At 35.4% G+C, this 20124-nt stretch overlaps 1 protein-coding gene across 2 annotated transcripts in view; it reads left to right on the top strand.

Annotated features, from left to right (window-relative positions):
• Window positions 1–20124, top strand: part of HSD17B4 (hydroxysteroid 17-beta dehydrogenase 4) — a 61517-nt gene that overhangs the window by 27120 nt on the left and 14273 nt on the right. For both annotated transcript variants that reach the window (XM_051789380.1, XM_051789381.1), the window contains exons 16-20: window positions 451–554; window positions 2837–2902; window positions 12844–12913; window positions 16810–16916; window positions 17226–17312. In XM_051789380.1, coding sequence (XP_051645340.1) covers window positions 451–554; window positions 2837–2902; window positions 12844–12913; window positions 16810–16916; window positions 17226–17312 — 434 coding nt within the window. The remainder of the gene's footprint in view (window positions 1–450; window positions 555–2836; window positions 2903–12843; window positions 12914–16809; window positions 16917–17225; window positions 17313–20124) is intronic.

The following is a 20124-nucleotide window of genomic DNA, read 5'->3' as shown; positions in this document are numbered from 1 at the left end:
TACAAGATACTAGTACCACTTTTGGATGAGTTCATAATCTGTTTTATTCACTGGATATTCTTAATAGCTTCTAATATATCATATTTTATGGTACAAGTCTATCATAATTAAATAAATTGCTAATGTAGTGTGAGATGCTGAAATAAATCTATTTTCAGCACTCTGTTGTCAAATAATTTTAGCACCTTGAATGTTATCACCATTTCGATAGTTCATTTTTTAATTTTAATGCTTTCATATAGATAAAATTCATTATGTTATTTGACAGATCATTAGTCTTCCCTGGTCAGGAAGTGACTTGCAACAGTGCAACGTGAAGGTGTGACCATTCCCCCTTCAGCTGTTAAAAAGAGCTTTGTCATGTTTGAATCTGAACTTGTCTCAGATTCAAGCTGTATGAAAAAGGAGATTAAAGACAATATATAACCTTCCTCTTCCTTTGTCTTTCAGTGAATACCTATTGCGGAAAGGACCTAGTGTGCTATAATCAGTTCTCTTTGTTTTTTGTTGGAGCTGGGGGATTTGGTGGAAAACGAACATCAGAAAGGGCCAAGGTAAATTCTCACATATTCATATTTAAAAAAAAAAAAAAAAAGTAAGAACTTATGTCAGCAATGCAAGAAAAATACTTGCTATACCAACCAGGAAGGATAAACTAACATTTAGGTGGTGTGGAAGTACGAACTCAAATGGAATTTAAATACTTCTGTTCACTGGAGAGCCTGAGTGAAAAGGTACTATTCAGAGCTTGGGAAAACAGTGGATTTGTTTTGACAATTAGGGAGAAACATGAAGTAATAAATAAACAATGGATTAGATGTTCCTGCATTCAAATATTTGTGATTACAGACATGGAATATCTTAATGGAAAGCAGTGTTAGGTTTGAAGTTGCAGTTTCTAGAAAAGATCTCTAGGTGTAGCTCTTTCTAAATCTATGTGTTTGCATGGGAGAGGTATAAAGAGGAAGAGAGAAGCAGCATTATAGTTTGGAGTTGAACTTCTGTGTTTTGAGAGGGAGAGAGCATGCATCAAGCAATATCACATGAACATGTAGTGTGTATGTCCAGATGCATCAAACAGCTATTCAGCTACCTGACATATAACCTTTGTCTCCTTCAATACTGTGTTTGAGAGTAGTGTCAGCTGTGACTGCATGTTCTCATTGTGAACTAGAGCCCTGAGACAGTACAGTAATAAACAATTTAATAGAGTGTCTTTTAAGGCCAGTATTTGTTAAAATATATAACGAAATACCTAGGTTTATACATCTGAAATACTGTGGGTAATGTTCTTTGTGATTTTTGCATGTAAACTTATAGTTTTTTTTACTTAAATGTGTATCAATTATATAGAAGTTTTATCATATGTAATTCTACAAATCACATCCTGAAATGCCTGTTACTTCAAAGAGAAGTGGGAAAAGCCTCTATGTAGTATAAAAAATTCACAGAATATACTGCAGACAGTGGGGAGAGGTCTTTGAAGGAATCCTTAATTCTTCTGCAGTCAGATTTTATAATAGTGTGTGTTAAAAAATCCCAGTGGTTCAAAGGAAAAGTGACCAACCTATAATGATGGCGTCAGTCAGTCTAGTGTAGTGCCTTGGCACTTTTTAGTTAAACATTTAGGCAACTGCAACTTCTTCGCTCTATTTAGTGAAGTATGAAAATGAAATTATCTTACATTTTAAAATATGAAGGATACCTGTTTCAGGCAGCAGTCCCTCCTGTGACAGAAAAAAACCCAAAATGTAGTCTCATTAAAACAATACAGTGCTATAGCAATTTCAACAGAAGCATCTGCATGCCAGAGGCTAGTTTCAAATGGTAAATTTTCATGCTTTTACCTTGCAAACCTTCCCAGTTAAAAAGAGTTCCATGTCCCTCTGTGCCAAAAAGCAATTCCAGGCTGATCAGACATGTATTATAATATGTCTCTTTGTCAACTTTCATTGTATTTGCAAATTGTATTGCAAGTTAAGAGGAACAAATTTCCAAGTGAAATCTTTGATGAGCAACATGTTATATAAGTCAGGACTCTCCTCTTGAGCTGAGGTTTTCTTACCCTACTGGCAGAGGGCATACTGGCAGATTATTCATACAGTGGCTAGTTTTAATGACTCAGTAGGTCGGGTTGAGTTTCTTTAATCCAACTGGAAATAGATTGGCAAGCCTTTCTTGTTTTGGAAGCATGTTTAAGTAATGTTCTTGTTATCAGGCTGATTAATATGTAAGTCCATTGTGGTTCTCTGAAGTGACAAAAGCAGGAGTGCTGTTACCCACTTCCACCCAAGGTGTTCTTCTACCCAAGGAGTGTCTTTGCTGTTAATAAACAGGAAAGAGCTTTTGCTTTTATTAAATATGAAACTACATAGAACTTGGTTTCTTTTGATTTCTTAAAGGTGAAAAATGATGAGTCCATGAGTGAGGTGGTATATAATTTTGTTAAAGTATTATTTTAAAGGCTTCATTTTAATATCTGTGTTCCAAAGCATTAATGTTCAATGAGACAACTATTTTTTCTGAGTGAATAATTCTTACTTGAGTTTTTTTGGGTAGTTTTGAAGAAATTTTACCAAACTCATCAGCTGTAACATGTAAGGCAAGATCTGATGCCTCAGGATCACTACCTATGTAAAGCTAAACTTGATGGCAGACTTTTTCTGGACTAACATCTTTTTTTTTTATTTGTCTGTAAAAGTAGAAAAGGGTAGGAGGAACCTTAACAGATTGGTGCTATTGTTTCTTTTTATACATATTTGACATATTCTGGCATTGGGTATGAATAAAAGATTTTTATTGTGAAATATTAATAATTCTATTACTTTTGCTTTAGTTAACAGCAAATCCACCGAAGCGACTTCCTGATGCTGTAATTTCTGATGTGACAACATCTGATCAGGTAAAGCTTTGTATACTTTAGGTGTGGAAATGTTTGTTTGGTTTGGAGAAAGGAGTCTTAAATGATGTTACTTATAGTTTGGGTTTTCTGATGTACCTCAGGTATTTGTATATATATGTTTATGAGTATATGGGTGCTTGTGTATATATTTATACAGCTGAAGTTTCTCCTAGCTTATGACAGTGTGCTCAATGTACTGTATAAAACATTCTTTTCTTAAGACTGATGAAATTTGTAGTGTTTTATTACAAATTTTATTTAGTAGGAAATTAAAATTTGTATTCTGTTATACTTCAAAAAAAAAAAAGGCTGAGACTTCCTGAAATTTACAGCCCATGGTGCAAACACATTGTGACAAAAAAAAGAAGTGCTTGTAGTTCACAGTTTTGAAAAAGTTAAATTTCTGTATTAGGAGTCAGGGAAACCTGAAATACTGACAGGTACCTGTCCAGGTATGTTTCATCTGTCTGCATTCCCACTGGTTCACAGACATCTACTTTCCAGGGGAGAAACCTGAGTAAAGAAATGTAACCTCCACTCAAGGGAAACATAGACAGATGTCAGACAAATAGGAAAGGAAAGTCTGGAGCTACCAGTATTAAGACACTGAGTAGTATTTTCAAAAGCAACTTAGTCATGGCGGGATGCTATAGCTTTCAGAGATGGAATTAAAATGTTCAGCATTAGCTTAACTTGGTGACTGTGGTGTCTGCTTAGCCTCTCTCTGATTATATACAGAGTAATTAAGTCCATCTGGCTGATTCCTGTGCTCGAAGTCCAAGTTAGCCCTACCCATTTTATTAGATAAAATACCTCATCTCTAATTGCCTGGTAGTTTTAAAAGTATTTACTTTGAATGTTGGAGCCCTAGTTCAGATTCTCCTGTGCATGATTATATTGTAATTGATTTCAGGCCCATCAATTTTCACAGGATATTTATGATCCCCTTTTTCTTACAGTAATCTTAGTGTCTAAGCCTTAAGCTCTTATGTCTGGAATTGTTATTGTGCATAAAATGTTAAGTTCATGAGATAAAAGAAAAGGGTAGTTGAGCCTATAATGCAGCAGTTGAAAAACTTGGCTACTGCAAAACTGATGTTTGGAAATAAAGAAAGTAATTGAGATTAGCCACTACACTTTTATTTTAAGACCTACTCTGACATGTAGATATATAAAGAGAATTCCTCTTCAGTTAGAACTTACAGAAAACACAACAAATGGACTTTGATAATTGTCAGAAGGCTGATCTACCAAATTATTCAGTAGCATCTATGCTTCAGTGATGATGACTGTATACAGGAGGGGGAATCTGTAGAACTTGGGAACTTTATGGGCAGGAGTACAGACTTTTGTGTGAAGGACAGCTTGTTATCACGATTTTACATTTATGTGTCTGTGGAATGACACATGACTGCCTAAAATCTTTAAAAAACTGAAGCTGGCACACAAATTGCATCAAAGGTTCTGAATTTCTTTTTCTTAGTGTTTAAATTAAAAATGTGTTGGCAGAAATGACTGTTGCCATTCAACTATTGAATTGGTACAGAGTATAAGACAGACTGGAAGAGTCAGTTTGCAGATGGCATTTGATTTAGTTTAAACTGTACTAATATCCAGTTTTTGTGTTACCACAATTGTATGAATAAACTGCTCTTCATAATTACTGTTTTCCCCCTTAACTTTACATGGCGTGATTTTGTAGTAAAGCTTCTGATAAATAGACATTCCTATCCCTTTTAGAAATACTTACAATAATGGCACACCTGTCTTTCATTGAAGATAATGACTGTGGTTACCTTGAATGTTTTAGTCAGTTCTCACTTACTGCACTGTTTTTTTTCCAAAAGGAGGAATATTTTAGACCAGATGAAGCACTGCCTAGGGAAGAAGATACTGGGAATAGAGGGCTAATAACTGGTTTTACCCTTTACCGTGTGTTCAGCAGAAGAGAGGGTACAGGCCCCTATGATTCCTTGAAAAATAATTGAGTTATGTCAATGACCATTGACAGAACAAAGTAATTCTTTTGGTTAGTGGTATCAAAAACTAATAGCAGATGGTATAATACGTGTTTGTCCCTTTCAAATCTGTACTCATTTCTGAGAAGTCCTTTAATCACGAGCCAGTGTTTATGAATGACTTGCAGTACCATGATATAAGCTGCTTAAAGGTGAAAATTGGTTAAGTAAAATTTACAAGTATCTGACCTTCAAAAATGCTTTAAGGCTTAAAATTTGCATCCTGATGAAGAAGAATAGAAAATATTTCCTCAGTGTTCAGGAATTTTTCCACAAAGAACTAGAACAGTTTTTCCATGTTGCCCAGTAGAGCTGTGCATGTGCAGTGATATTTTTCTAGCTCGTTCTCTCTCTATAACCTGAACTATGCTTTACTAGATACACTGCCATAAATCTTTTGAATAAAATAGTTCTTTTGACAGAAGGTCAAGAAGTCTAGAGGGTGTTTGACTATTAGCCATTTAGCAAGGAATGAATCATTCAATTTCAACCCTGTAGGGAATGTTTAATGTAGTTACAGAGCTTTTGTCCTGCTGGTTTTTGAACCAGGAGCTTAAATTAATCAATCAAATGGATTTTGCTGAATGGTTCCTAATGCAATGAAAAATCACAGGCAGGGAGTTGCCTGTATCTCTGGAGAGTTTTGTCTATGTAGAGCTTTCACTCTCTTCCTAAATGTGTTGATTTCTTGGGAATTCATTTTGTGATGATACTCAAAATAAGCTTTAGTGGTTATTTAAAGTGGATGATATCTTAAGTAATGTTTCTGCTTTTGAGGAAGGAAACAAATAAAGAGTCTTACATTCATTGGGGACTTTCTGTGGTTTGTTTGAGGAGCTTTTTTCTTGTTTGCTCATGGAAAAATTCACAGCATTCTTGTACTCTGCAGGTTTCCTTCCAGAAAGCAAACTGTTCTCTGTCTTCAGATACTAGAAATAATATTCGGAATACACAGTGTTGTGGCAATGAATAAACATCATAACAATAGTCTATAGAATAGAATTTTTCAAGAAGTCACTTAAGTTTTACTATTCTGTTTCCTCCTGCTTTCTTCTGAAGGCTGCTTGTCTTGTTTGCTATGGGGAAAAACTAAAGCTGTAGTATTTGGATTTTGCAGGACTTCCAAGTTTTTGGTAAGGTCATTTAAGTAAATCATACAAAAATTTTACAAAACGTTTTTTAGTAGAAAAATTCTCTTTGCTTGCAACAGTGTCATATTTCACTAAAGCATTCTCCCACATTGAATTCAGACTCTTTGCATTTGTTATTTATATCAATAGGGAGAAATAGGCATGACTAAAAGGTAAATAAGACCATTTAGACAGATTTTGAAAAACATGGTGTCTCAACCTGTCATGCTTTGAGACCAGTTGTGCAGCTTTGCCCCCTTTAAGTCTTTGCAATGCAGTGTCATGCGAGCCATCCCACATGAATTTCTGTCAGAGCTACTTTTCCATTACACTTGAGTATCTCAAGCACATGATTCTTCTACTCCGTGGTATCCAGGGTCAAGAGAACTGACCAACCTTGCTTTCAAGAATTTTTAAATTCCTCTTTAAAGCTGATAAAACTGAGCCTGATACTGGTCTCTTGGACTAATAGCTTTCTGGTATCCTGTCATTTGTAAGTTATTTTTATTTGGAAAACTATGATAATGTTTTAAATGTTGCAGAATCTCGAAAAAGGTAAAAATTCTGAATAAAGGTTGTGGTTTTTGCAGTCTTAATCTGCTTTATGTGCAATGCTTTATGATACGGTTTTCAGTCATGCAGGCGTAAATGGTGTGTTTGTTTGCTCTTCTTCAAGAACTCCTTCCACATGCAAAGAGAGAGCACTAGGCATGAGCTGAGACAGTGTAGGAAGTCAGTTTTCCTATGTTACTTGTTGCAGTGATCTCATAGTTAGTGACTGGTTGGAACAGAAGTTGTTTGACAATGGATTTTCTTTGCTTTATTTTTATGGTCTGTGGGCAGCTGTTACCCAGATAGCCCAAAGTACTCAGACATGGGTGCTCCTTAATCAGTGGCTGGTAGAAGAGGATTAGATGATGGAATCTGGAAGATGGAATTTGTAAGTCAGACTAGCAGGAGGGTGTCTGAGCATCACAGGCTGTAATTGAAATCTGTAGGAGCTGTGTTCTGAACTTGCCCACTGTACATCAAAAATGTGAGGTACTCTGAAAACTTAGACCTTCAGATGTTACGTCGGACAGCTGGAATTGGTTTGTGCTGCTGGCAATTACAGTCTTTTCTGCCATCTTGTAGTTTCCAGTCTGTAAAGTAAGGATGTTTAGAAACGTTTGAGGAATTTTAGTTGTACAGGGAGTATTTAAACAAGTGGTGTAAAGCATTGGATGGTGATTTTTGAGAATGTGATACAATGACCAGCATAAAAAAGAGAGAGAGATATACTACATATATTAGGGAATATAGCAATTCTTTACTCACTGAGAAATTTTGAGAGAGATTCAGTAAATTCACACCTAGACTAATCTAAAGAAGCTATGTAAAACCTTCTGTTCCAGGTATAAATCTAGCACTGACTGACACAGTGTGAAGAAATTGCTGCTTTTTAGTGGCTTGTTTTTGTTTTCAAAAATACAGTTATTTTCTGTTTTCTCTGAAAGAGAAGAAAATAATTGACACCTGTCCTGTTTGAAGTAGTGTTATCAAGATCCTGTGACTCAGACTGCAGGAGTGACCTTCTCTTCCTGAGTCGTTGACAGTCCTGCAGTCCTGCTCATACTGCTGTCTGCTAGCTACCCGAGTTTAGTTTCTCACTGTGTCAAGTCCAGTTAAAACTACAGTTCGTAACATAACAGGAAAGAATTGTGAAGACAATTATGCAAAAATCCAGTTTTTGTAAAAGAGTGGACTTTACTGTAAAAACTTATTATAAAGATGTCTTGGAAAGCAATGGGAAGCAGATTGTAGTTTAATAATTCATCATGCTGTGAAATGTTTTCTGCCTGTTGCCGACACGTACAGTATTACGAGGCTTTGCTTTACTTTGAGGATACCTTTAAAAGCTTCTGTGTAATTGGGATATTAATCCTTACCTGTGGAAAGTCATCTTTTATTCTACACAGTTTTCATATGTGTTTTCATTCTAAGCATATGTAAATATTTGTATGTGTTTTTAGAAAACATAGGGAACGATAGAGGAAGAAACAGGAAGACCAGACAGATCAATAGGTGGCTCTAGGTCTGGTGTCACTGGCAGAATTGTGGTTTTTTTGGATCAGTTTACACAACAGCTGGCCTGCTGTCAACAGTTAGGATACATCTGTTTCAAAGGGGTAAAGGATCTTTGCACAGGAGTTAGCAGTGCTGAAGGAAGGAGTTTTGAACTAGATTTGAAAGGGGGAGTGATAAAACTAGGCTCACTGGAGATACATGTGGGGCAGCATGCCAGTGTTTGAGGAAAGTGTGCTAGTGAGGTCCTTCAGTCTGCTGCCTCAGTGGAGATGGAATCTACATGTCAGCAGAGACACAAGGATTACTGATGTGTTAGAAACCATGGAAGAGCCTGAGAACATAATGTAGGAATTAGAACATAATGTAGGGTTCTCCCCTCCAAAAAGGTGGTGGGATCAGTAGCCCAAGTGGAGTGCATCTACACCAGTGCACACAGCATGGGCAACAAACAGGAGGAACTGGAAACCATTGTGTAACAGGAGAGCTATGACATAGCTGCCATCAAAATATGCAGGACAAATTCTAATTTATATCCTTTTCTGTAAAGTCTGTAGTACAGCATTGCTTGAAAACATGTACATTTAAATGAACTTCAGACAATAGCACAAGAGAGCCTCTTGAGAGATTCTGGTGATTTTTTTTTCTACTTGTAGTATAAATAATTTGTTTCATGATAGAGAAAATGATGCGTTGCAGAAGGTTCACAAATATTGAGAAAAAAATTGACAGAAAAAAAATTACAAAGCAAAAAAGGAGGATACAAGCCAAACAAAGGGATGTGAAGCCTTTGCTAGGATTTGATAACCTTTTCCTTGTTTGTCTAGAGATTTCAGTGTGCAGAGATGGTAGTCTCAGAACTGTTGTATAGTGAGTGAACATTTGTAATAGTAATTGCTTTAAAAGTTTGTTACATGTTATGATACTAATGTAAAATTTATATAATCTCCTGTCCTCCATCCTTATTCCTGTTGGGAAGATCAGAAGATAATTTTTGAATCACTTTGGAAAAATAGTTGAGGGCTTGGATTATGCTAGAATGTTGTGTGTTAAGATAATAAAAGAAGAAAAGGTACTAGTCTGACAGTCAATTCGTTTAAACAAGGTAGCCTTCCTTACCAAGTTTGTTCCCTCCTCTTATCTATGTGTATCTTAGTAAAGACTATAAAAATTGTTATTCCATTTGAAGTTCCCCAAGCTGAAGTGATTTGGTTTTTTTTTTAATTAAGAGAGGCATTGTTAAGGGAAAGGCTTCTTGTACATTTGCCATGCTACTGAAAAATGACTAATGTCTGTGAAGCCTGTTTCAGAATAAGTAAGTTGATACTAAATTTGAAAAATATTTGGTATGGACAAGCTGTAAATATGTAAATAGTGTGGGGTGAGGAAGTTTTATGTACAGTGCTAAATTTGAGCCCTTGAAGCATCAACACTGCCAGTTTGACTGGAAATATCCACTGTTCTTAATGTAAATGAGAGCTTATTGACAAATGTAGGTGAGATTGTGGTGTTTTTTCTTCCTGAGATTGCTTGACTGCTTACTCTTAAATAGGCTGTTAGATAAAGTATGCCTACATACATGTTCATATGCATGCGTACATGTGTACATATATATACATATATACTTTGTAAGATAAGCTTTTGGGCAAAGCTTTTTTTCTGCCCAGTTGGAAGAGAAAATATATGGATAGTTAGCTTCCTTTTTCATTAGCTTTACCACTGACCTTTATTGCAGTCTGCAGGAAGACTGAAAAATTGGCACAGAGAGGTTGGATATCGCCTTTTATTTTGCGGTCTGGCAGAATTCCTAAATTTAGGAAATGAGACTTGACAGTTTGTGTTATTAATTGGAGAACAATCTAACCGTATTATGACTGACTTCAATCTAATGCTGCACATCAATTGATTCTTGTCATCCTGCAAGGTTGCTTGTTTTGGGCTTTTGTTTGTTTGTGTGTTTGTTTTGGGGGTTTTGTTGTTGCTTTTTTTCTGTTGCTGTGGAATGTAATTTATATAATGAAGTAATACCAAAGATTGTGGTAAATGAAGTTTGTTGGCACTCCTGATTTGGCTGCACTGAGTCTGAAATAACCTACGGTGTAACTGTTGTATTCAGTTCAGCCTTTGTGTTTTTTAACTGTGAACAGTGCCACTGTACTTATTGAAAATACAAGAAGACAAGTATCATTTCCCGCATTCATATGTCAGACTTTTAGTTAAATACATTGGTCTCATTTAATTCTTTGAATCTAATAATTTCCTAATTGCTACATTTATTTTGTTAGCAAAGCACAAGTATTTTTTACTACAGTAGTTTTGAAAAGCCTTTGGTACAAGTGTTGTCTCCCAAGTAAATAAAAACCCTAAACAAATTGCTAGTTCTTATTACAGCTTTAGTAAGCTACATCTGCATAGCTAGATTTGAGATTTGGTCTTAAAACAGAAATTTGTCTTTTTTTATGTCACATAAATTGAATTTTCTAGTGGTGCAACTAAATTTTAGAATTAAAATTTATTACAACTCCTTTGTGAAAATAACCTCCTGACAGCTTTCATAAAAATTCAAATTAATGAAAGTGAAACCATAGAATTTTAATTTAGTTAAAAAGCCATTTAATTATTTAGCATGTGGCAATTTTTTTCTAGTTCTTGATGGCAATTTGCTTCAGATTTTAGATGCTTTTGAAAGAAAACTTTGATAATGAAGGGGGATACCCTACTTCATAGAATTCTGTTGAGGAATTCTCTCTAAATTATCAATTTTAAAACTTCCTTTTTGAACAGAAAGTAAGGATCTGTCCCTCTCTTTCATGGTGTTACAACTTTGATATATTCATCAAATTATTTGCTCTCTTTTTTATCCTTTGCAGAACATCAAACTCAGACCCACCTGAACTTTAGTCTTACATTACTTAGGATCAATTAGAAGATAATTGCAAAAAAAAAAAATTTACAGTAAATACATGTTTTGGGCAAAGGTAGAATTACAGTTAGAAATTTCAGAGTCGTGATGTCATCGTACTGATACATCTTTGTTTTCAAAATGGAAAGTGTTTCGAAAAGAGTAAACAACTATGTAAACAACCATTGAGAATTATTAGCTTAGAATTTGTCTTTCTAAGATGTGCATGCTTAAGGCATGGTGCAATTTAGGATTTTCCTCTTGCTATTTTTAATGCATGTCTTCAACTCTCACAGAAAGCAGTGACAAGCTCTTCTACATTCCACTTTAGCTGAGGCTCAAAACACTTGCTGTGTTGAGGAAGGTTACCACAACAAATAAGAGAGAGGTAGAGTTTAGTGTTTAAGCTGTAGATACTTGAAGAAATAGACTTGAATATTAACAGGTTAAAAAATAAAACAGATGGATTATGGATTAAAATGATAATATGAGTTCAGAACCTCTTCAGTTAAACCGTCTGCTTCAGATTTGATAGGAGAAACAGTGTTATGCATATATATTAGAAAATACGTCCTTTGGGGAATCTTTTTTTTTTTCATCCTTCTCTTTGAGAAATCTACTAGCTTCTTTCCTTCGAACAGAATTTAGTTCAGTTTACTCTCATTTGGACAAAGGCATACGATTTTTTATAGTCCCAGTTCAAAATATAAGGGGTTCCAGAAGTCAATAATGTGCTTGATTAAAATAAAATCTGTTTCAGTTTAAGAGCTTTTTTCCATTATATCTGTGTTCAATTTGTTTATGTCATCTTATTATGCTGCTAAATTCTTGAAATCTTCATTAGTTAATGTGATGTACTGATTTTCTCTGTACTTTTGGGAAATTTGTACTAGAGAGTACTCCACAAGCATTTAGTCACTGGATTTCACTGGAATCTGTGACCAGGGAAAAATGGTTTTAGTCCAGAAAGATGCAGAGTGGCTTGTCATATCTCTCATAATATGGGCTGCTGGCTACTGAACACGTACAGCAAATATAAGATTTGATAATAGAAATGCTAAGGCTACACAGGGACTGCAACCTCAAGTACAGTAGCCATATCCTTCATCATTTCTCAGGTTTATTCACAGTCATGATATATAAAACACGCTAAATCTGTATTTTGCTAGTGAAAGAGAATATTTATTGTGAAGCATGAAGTCTTCCTGAAAGCTTGTAATGTTACTTAGGGGTTTGATTTGTTTTCGATGTTGGGATCAGCTACCCTTGAATCTGCTACAAGAGAAGTGTATCACAATTAGTCAGTCATGGTACTCTTAAAAGGCAAGAATAAGGATATTTCTGATCTCCATAAGATGAAACAATTGTTGGAGAAATATGGTAGTGTGTGCATGTTTTTAAAAAAATAAGTTTTCATATGTAATTTTTTTTACATTGTGGATAAAATTGTCAAGGAAAAGACTCTTTAAAATTAGACTTCAAGCTGAAGAACCTGTGAACAAAATTTTAGAAAATGCATTACTCCACTGTTGCCAAATTTTAGTGAAGCTGGATCTGTTTGTCAGCAGAGTAGGTCGTTTCTTCTTCCCTCTAAGCACTTTTATCATTTTATGTACCAAGACCACACATGGCTCTTATCACATTTTCCTGGAGCTTTGGCAGTTTGTCTGCACGGTAATAACTAATTTCTGTTTTGTCTGCTTTGTTGTAGAGTATGTTAACTAAGGACTAGTAACATAGATTGTGATAAGTTTATTAATCTGTCATGAATTTTTGGGTGACTCATGCTTGTTTCTGCCTCCCATTTTTCCTTCTCTGTTTCTACAGGCTGCCTTGTATCGACTGAGTGGTGATTGGAATCCTTTACATCTTGACCCAAGTTTTGCTGCTCTTGGAGGTGAGCTGAGGGATGCCATTGTATTAATATTTGGATGAAAGATGATGTAAATGTATTTTTAGTCTTTTTTTTTTTCAGTCTGTCCGTACATCTTTGACAATCTGGAGAAAATAGTGCTTGTTTTATAGCTGTTCTTAAAATCACCATTACCTGTCTTCAAAGTTCTGCCTGACACTTCACTTTGAAGTATTGGAGGGTGGTGCTTGGACTTTACCTACCATGGTAACATACCTCCTAACCCTCTTTTCCTTTAGAACTTGTTTGTTACCTGTTTTTACAATCTCTGTTTCATAAAGAGAAATAATTGACTATCAGAGCTTCAGAAGAAATTGCATAAATTCATTGATATGTAGTTCTTTCCATCTAAATAATTCTGAGATTATGATGGTGTTGGTGGAGGTTTTTGTTCTTTTGTGTAGTATTCTCAATCTCAATAAATCTAAGAGGGCAGGAGAGAGAGAGTTAACACTTCTTTCCCATGAAATTGCTTAACTGTACCTCTTGCTAGCACATAAGCTTATTTGTTTACATACTTCTACATGTGAAAGCATCAGACCAGAGGCTGCATTTACTGAATCTGAAGAGATGTAATTACTGAAAAAGGGTCTGTTTGCTTAATATCCTTTGTAAAGTTATTTTTGAGTTCTCTTCAGACCTTGCTAGTAGTATAGTTTACTTACTTCAGTCAGACATCAATTTGATTTACTTATGAAATTTTCCTGAATATCCTGAATATGATGTATGTTATCATCATAAACATTACATGAAAATGCTGATCTGTAATAATTTGTCAGCAGTTTTCTGATGAATTTCTTTTTAATATACAAGTATCATTGTATGGTGTTCTTATCAATACAAACAGAGCAGAGCTATACTTTCTTGTTCGGATCATGCTTCACATACTTTCACAAATGATCTTTCAAAATTTGATTAACTCAGTTTTGTATAATTCTGTGTAAATTAGTGTTAATAAGAATGCTAGTCACTAGAGTCCATAAAGAGATTTTCCCTGTTTGTTCACCTGGTGATTTTGGATAAATATTTCCTTGTGAAGATGCTGGAGGTGAAAAATAAATGTTTGGAACTGAAACCCCAGTATTTGGAATAATTGTGATAATCCTTCAAAAGAAGAGGAGTAGAAATCTTCTACCTGCTCATACAAAGAACACTGGCACTTAGACACAGTGAAAATGAAATTAACTATATAGATGAGGTACATAAAACTGCTGCACTGGATTTTGGAACTGTGGCAGTACCCTACTCTAATACTTATACTAAATGTAAGTACAATCAAAGAAAAAAAATTACTGTAGGGATATTGCACAAATATTTTTTTCTAGTTCTGCAAAAGCTTTTTTCTTTGGGCATATTCACACACCTTCTTGCCTTGTAACAGTCTCTGTGACTGTTCTTTTTAACTGGCTCTCATAGGATGCACTGGAAGGAAGCATTCAGCATAGTGCATTCAGATTGTTCGGGGGTTATTGTTAAGCCTTCCTGTGAGTGATATTTCAGAGGACATATATGACTTGAAAACACCTGTTTATATTCTTGTGCCTCTATTCCTGTGTTTTGTATTTCCAGGTCCTGGAAAGTGAAGGCAACATTTACTTTGGTTTTGTTTTAGTCTATATACAAAGTAACTTGATCACCTTACAGAATCACCTTTTTCTTTGAGTGGGCATTAGTTTTATAAAGAAAACCCTAGGGAAAATAGGTCTGAGTTCTGAAAAGAGTGGTGGTTTCTGGTTCTTGCATTGTGAATTGAACTAAGTTTTTAAAGAGCTAAATGTGACTGTTACATTCTGAATGAAAGATGCTGAATACTGATGATGTACTACTAATCTGTTTTAAAATTGACTGCATGGTGTCTGTGGTTTCAGAACAGTGCACATTTTACACAAAAGTGAGTGCTGTTAAAAGTGTTCATACTCAAATATTTTACAGGAAGGAAATGGCAGAATGATCAGGGTGTAATACACAGTGAGAAAACAGACTTACCGTCCTTTTAGCTTGTCTTTCTGTCACATCTTCTCTTCTAACCTAATGAATCAAAATTTCTCTTTCTCATGCTTGATCCTGGTAGTCTTATCTTTCCTTTGGGCCATTTCTTATAATTCCCGTCTTCCCCAGCCTTGAGTTTGTCATGGTTTGACCTCAACCAACAACTAATTACCACAGAGCTGCTTGTGTATTCCTTCCCCTTTTCCTCCCTTCACGCTTCTCCACCACCTCTAGTCCCAGTGGGATGGGAAGGAGAGATGAAGAGAAAAAAATGTAAAACTTGTGGGTTGAGATAAGAACACTTTAATAACTGAAACAAAGCAAAACATTATGCTAATAATACTGATGATGTTACTAGTAATAACAATGAAGAGGAGAGAGAAAATGAAAGGAAAAATCCTCAAGAGAAACAAGTGATGCACAACACAATAGCTCACCACCTGGACTGATGCCATGCCCATCCCCTGAGCCGTGATCAGTGGCTCCTGCCAGCTCCCCCCAGTTTATACACTGGGCGTGACGTTCTGTGGGATGTAATATGCTCTTGGCTGTGTCAGCAGTCCTGGTTATACTTCCTCATAGCTTCCTGTGCACCTGCTCGCTGGCAGAGCATGAGACACTGAAAAGTCTCTGGCTTAGGCACTACTTAGGCAACAGCCAAAAAATCAGTGTATTTTCAAATTATTCTCACAGTAAAGTGAGAGCAAAGCACAGCACTGTACAACCTACTAGGGAAGAAAATAAATTATATCCCAGCCAAAACCAGTGGTGGCTTTTTTCTCTTTGTCTCGAAGGTGTTTTTTTTCCTTCTACATCTTCCATTTGTCTGCAGGCTACACTTTCTCCTGTCTCCTCTTTTTGTTTGGTTTTGCTTTTGTTTTTTCTCCCAGCTTGTGTCCCTTGGGGCATTTCATGCTGTGTAGATGCTATCAAGAGTTGTTTAGAGCTGAGGAAAAACAGATTCTGGCAGACAAGAGTGGCAGATGAGTTCTGGGCAAAGCAAGTGGTTTTAGAGCCAAAGCTGGACAGATGTATCTGGATTCCACAGGCTGTTGCAAGTGTGGTCAATTACTGTTTACATGCCTTGTCAGGTCAGAGCAACCTGTTAAGGGATCAAAACATAAAAGCGACATCTGTATAACTTAACTGTTGCACTTTAACAAATGTGAGGCCAGTTCTTAAAGGGTTTTTTTGTCAGATTTTGACAGTACTGAAAAAAGATTCAGCACTAATATAAAGCTTATCCTCTGCCAAGGTTGAACGCCTGCTCCAAAGCACAGAAGTGCAAGGAAACTTGCCAAAAAATGCCCAGATAGGAAAAACACTGCACTTTTTCCCCCGTTTTTGTTTGTTTGTTTGTTTGTTTCATGTACTCAAAATTCCTGAAATCTTCTCAGGGTTTTTTACACTTCTCAATAAAAGTTAATCCTGAAGTGTGCGCTGTATTAGCAACCATGAATAGGAATTCAAAACAGGAAACATCAAATAATCTTAGTATTGTCACCTTTTAATAATTACAATACCTCTTACCCTTGATATGCATACTTCTGTGTAACTGTGTGTCTGGTGTGCCTATGCACATATGCTAAAATAGCTAATCTTCATATTTTTCATTTTGTCACCTCTACAGACAGGGACTAATCCTACTTGTGAGTCTCGCAGACCATAGGCAGTGTTGAAGTGCCAGTTCTCAGCAAGCGCTTTCCTTTGCCTAAAAGTAGAGGAAACAATAAATGGTAACAGATACTTTTTCAGTGAGATAAATTAGGTTAAAAAGAAAAAGGATTAAGAACATTATTGAAGGAAAATACTATGAATAAAGTGTAGATATTCACAGAAGCAACTTTGAGGTCCTAATTTTAAAAGTGTTAAAATGTTACTTCTTTAAATAGGATTTAAGAAGCCTATACTTCATGGACTATGCACCTTTGGGTTTGCTGCTAGGAACGTTTTGAAGCAGTTTGCAAATAATGATGTGAACAGATTCAAGGCAATCAAGGTCTGTGTGTTCATTCTTTGCAGTTAATCTTCTTGATTTTTCTGTTTTTGGTGACAAAAGAAATCTTTAGATTGGGGAAAAGGCTTTTGCACTGTCTTAACTTCCAGAATTGCTTTTACTTACTGCTGCGTGCATTTTAATGCCTGTCTTCTATGTTTACTTAAATATTTAGGCTTTCTACATTAATAGTTGATTAATTTTCCTCTTCACTCTATAATTTCAGTAGAGCCTGTGCTTTTAAGTGTTGCATGTACCTATGACAGATCTGTTCGCAGTCCTACTTTTTTTTTTTTCTTGTTTTACTTTTAGGTTCGCTTTGCAAAACCAGTTTTTCCTGGGCAAACTTTGCAGACAGAAATGTGGAAGGAAGAAAATAGAATCCATTTTCAGACCAAGGTCAGAACAATCTCGTCATTGTGGGCTTTAGAGAAAGATGTGTTGGTTAAAAGACTGGGGTTTGGGGAAAGCCAAAAAAAAAAAAGCACACCAGTGATGAGGCTTTTGTAAAGCAATTAAGTAATAGAATGAAATGTTCTTATTTCTAGGATTTCAATCAAAATACCATTATAGGACTTAATACCTTCATATTAAATGAGAACTCATTTCATTGTGTTGCATTTTCTGTGTTTGTCCACTGTGGAAGAGCAAAAAAGAGTCATACTCAGGTCATCATAGTTTGTACTTGTTTTCTGCAGTTACTCATAACCTCGCATATGCATCTTTTTTTTTAGTATTTATTTGTCTTAAATCAACTCCTGACAGTTTTTGCAGGTAAACACACTTCAAATTTAGCTTAAATTGAGTTAAACACAGAACAACTTACCTAAAAATGGAAATTTCATAGCAGTTGGACATAGTGAGTACAATAAAACAGAGTTTACACTTTTATAAATTTTGGTGTTGCATTATTCTGTTTTCTTTGACATTGCTAGTAACATTTTGTGTGGATAACCTATAATACTGCCTACACAGCATAGGCTCCTTATTGGAAGCTAAGAGTAAAATGCTTCAAGTAAAGGGCAAAAAATAGACGTTCATCACTTCTGTTGTATTATTGTGTGACATTGTTACTTTCTTAAACTATGATTTGGTACTGGTATTTGTCAATTTGTGTTGGCTAATGCAGATGGAATTTATGTTACTTTGGCTGGTCAAAATTCTGCAACCCTGTCTCTGTAAAAATGTGACCAGCTGTTGATTAGTGGGTAAGGCAGCAGGTACAGTTGCAGCTGCTGGGAGGATTGGCACACAAAATCAAATAAGGGAAGTCATCATAGGGACACATGATTGCTGTTTCCTCAGGAACAGGGCTTTGTGGTGTATATGTTGACTGAAAGAGATAAGTTCTGTTTGCAGACCTGATGAGTGTTAGCAGCTATAGAATTCCAGAATATTAACAATATAGAGAATGCTATATACACACTGTCCATATCTGATTAATAGTAGTAGCTAAGGTAGTTTGGTGCCTCCAATGAGCTTTGGAGATTACTGTAGCTATATTTAAAAGATACTACTACTCAGTCCTGACAGAATTTCTAGAATTCAGGTATTTACTTTTGAAGGTTTGTGTGTACAGCGTAAATCAACAGAGCTCATGATATGCTTCCAAGCCCTTTGGAATTTGTAAAAAGGGTGAATTATTTTGTTCTGTTTAAAAGCTGAATTTGTAATTATACTTTAGTCATTGCTAATACATAGAGTTTTGCTGAATTATTCTACAGGTTTTTTTCCTTCCACAAGTTTGGAGTAGCTGATTTTAGAGAGAAACTACAAGGTTTAAAAGAAAGCTGCCTTGTTTGAACAGTTATGAGTTGAGCAGAATTCTGTTTCTTATTCCATTTTGTATTTATCTGAATTAAAAGCATCTTTGTGCTTGAAATAAACTCTGACTAAATCAAACTAAGAGTGGACATATAACTTTGATAAGCTGACTTGATTCCAGTTTTGACATTGTCTGAAGTGCAGTGGCAGTGGGTGACAAGCTGTTAGGCATGATTTGTGTAATTGTTGTAATAAACTAGTCTAGTGCAATAAACTAGACTGTGATACTGAATATTACTCTGTTTTGGTTATTTATTGATTCTCTATATGCATTGTCAGTGAATCAGTTTGCCGTCTTCTGTTAGCTGCCATAAGTCAGAATGGTTTGTTACACTCCTTAAAGAGACAATGTTAAAATTGTGAGAAACAGAGACCCAGTCGGGCAATTTCCAATCAGAATTTATTATATGATAAAAGCAACTTCAGCGCTGGGTGATCAGGGAAGGGGTCCAACAACTCCCAACGCCTGTCACACCCAAAGAATACAGTTGTTCTACATTTATTTCCAGCTACTTCATGCATATTCATTTTACATAAGCATAAACATTACACATTGTTAGGTACATGAATATAAACATTACACATTGTTAAATCAGACTTTCAGCAGATGTTCGCTTGTTATCTATACAAAGTTATAAATTTTAAGAAAGGTGCTATTATCTAGCTAACTAAACAAAATTCTCTCACTATAAATCCTACACAAGGTAAAAGGGAGGTAACTTGTTTTATCTCTTTATAGGGGTCCAGTTAAGTTTTACGACTTGTTTTTCTTTTCTCTCCAGATCATATTGACCTTACACTGTTTTCTCTTAATTAGCTCGAATCATTTTCTCAGTTTATCACAAAATGAACACATTTTCTTCTTTGACTTAACTATTTCAAAAAATTAAACCAGAAGGGAATTCAGGTATTTTTCATCATTCTCTTGTAGTCTTTCTTGTTTTTAAATGCTTTAAAAATTGTTTCTAGTGCAAGTTGCAGTATAAGGCATGTGGACATATTGAAATTGTCTAAATGGACTTCTGACAACTGAATATCTACCTCAAGGAAAACCATTTTAGAACAATGTCTTTCTCAGAACTATTTATAAAGAAACATTGACAGTAACTTATGACAATGAAGGCAAATTTTTAGATGAATAAGATTTTTCTACTATTTTGTGGACAGAAAACCAGCAATATATTTTGGTACAATTTCTCAAGAGGCAGATAGTTATTCCATTTGAAGAACTGTTTGAAAGATGTGGTATACTAACAACTTGCCTCAAGACTACAGCTCATTTATGAGGTGTTGTTTTCACTCTCTAACTTTTATGTTTTCTCTTTTCTTCATCTCTAATTTTAAAATATAAGGAGAACTCCTTGGATGCCCTTCTGTTGTGACTTTT

The sequence above is a fragment of the Manacus candei genome, unplaced genomic scaffold (assembly GCF_025592945.1).
Source record: "Manacus candei isolate 608988 ecotype Guabito, Panama unplaced genomic scaffold, ASM2559294v1 h1tg000027l, whole genome shotgun sequence".
Lineage (NCBI taxonomy): Eukaryota > Metazoa > Chordata > Aves > Passeriformes > Pipridae > Manacus > Manacus candei.
This window is presented reverse-complemented; position numbering and strand designations above follow the sequence as displayed.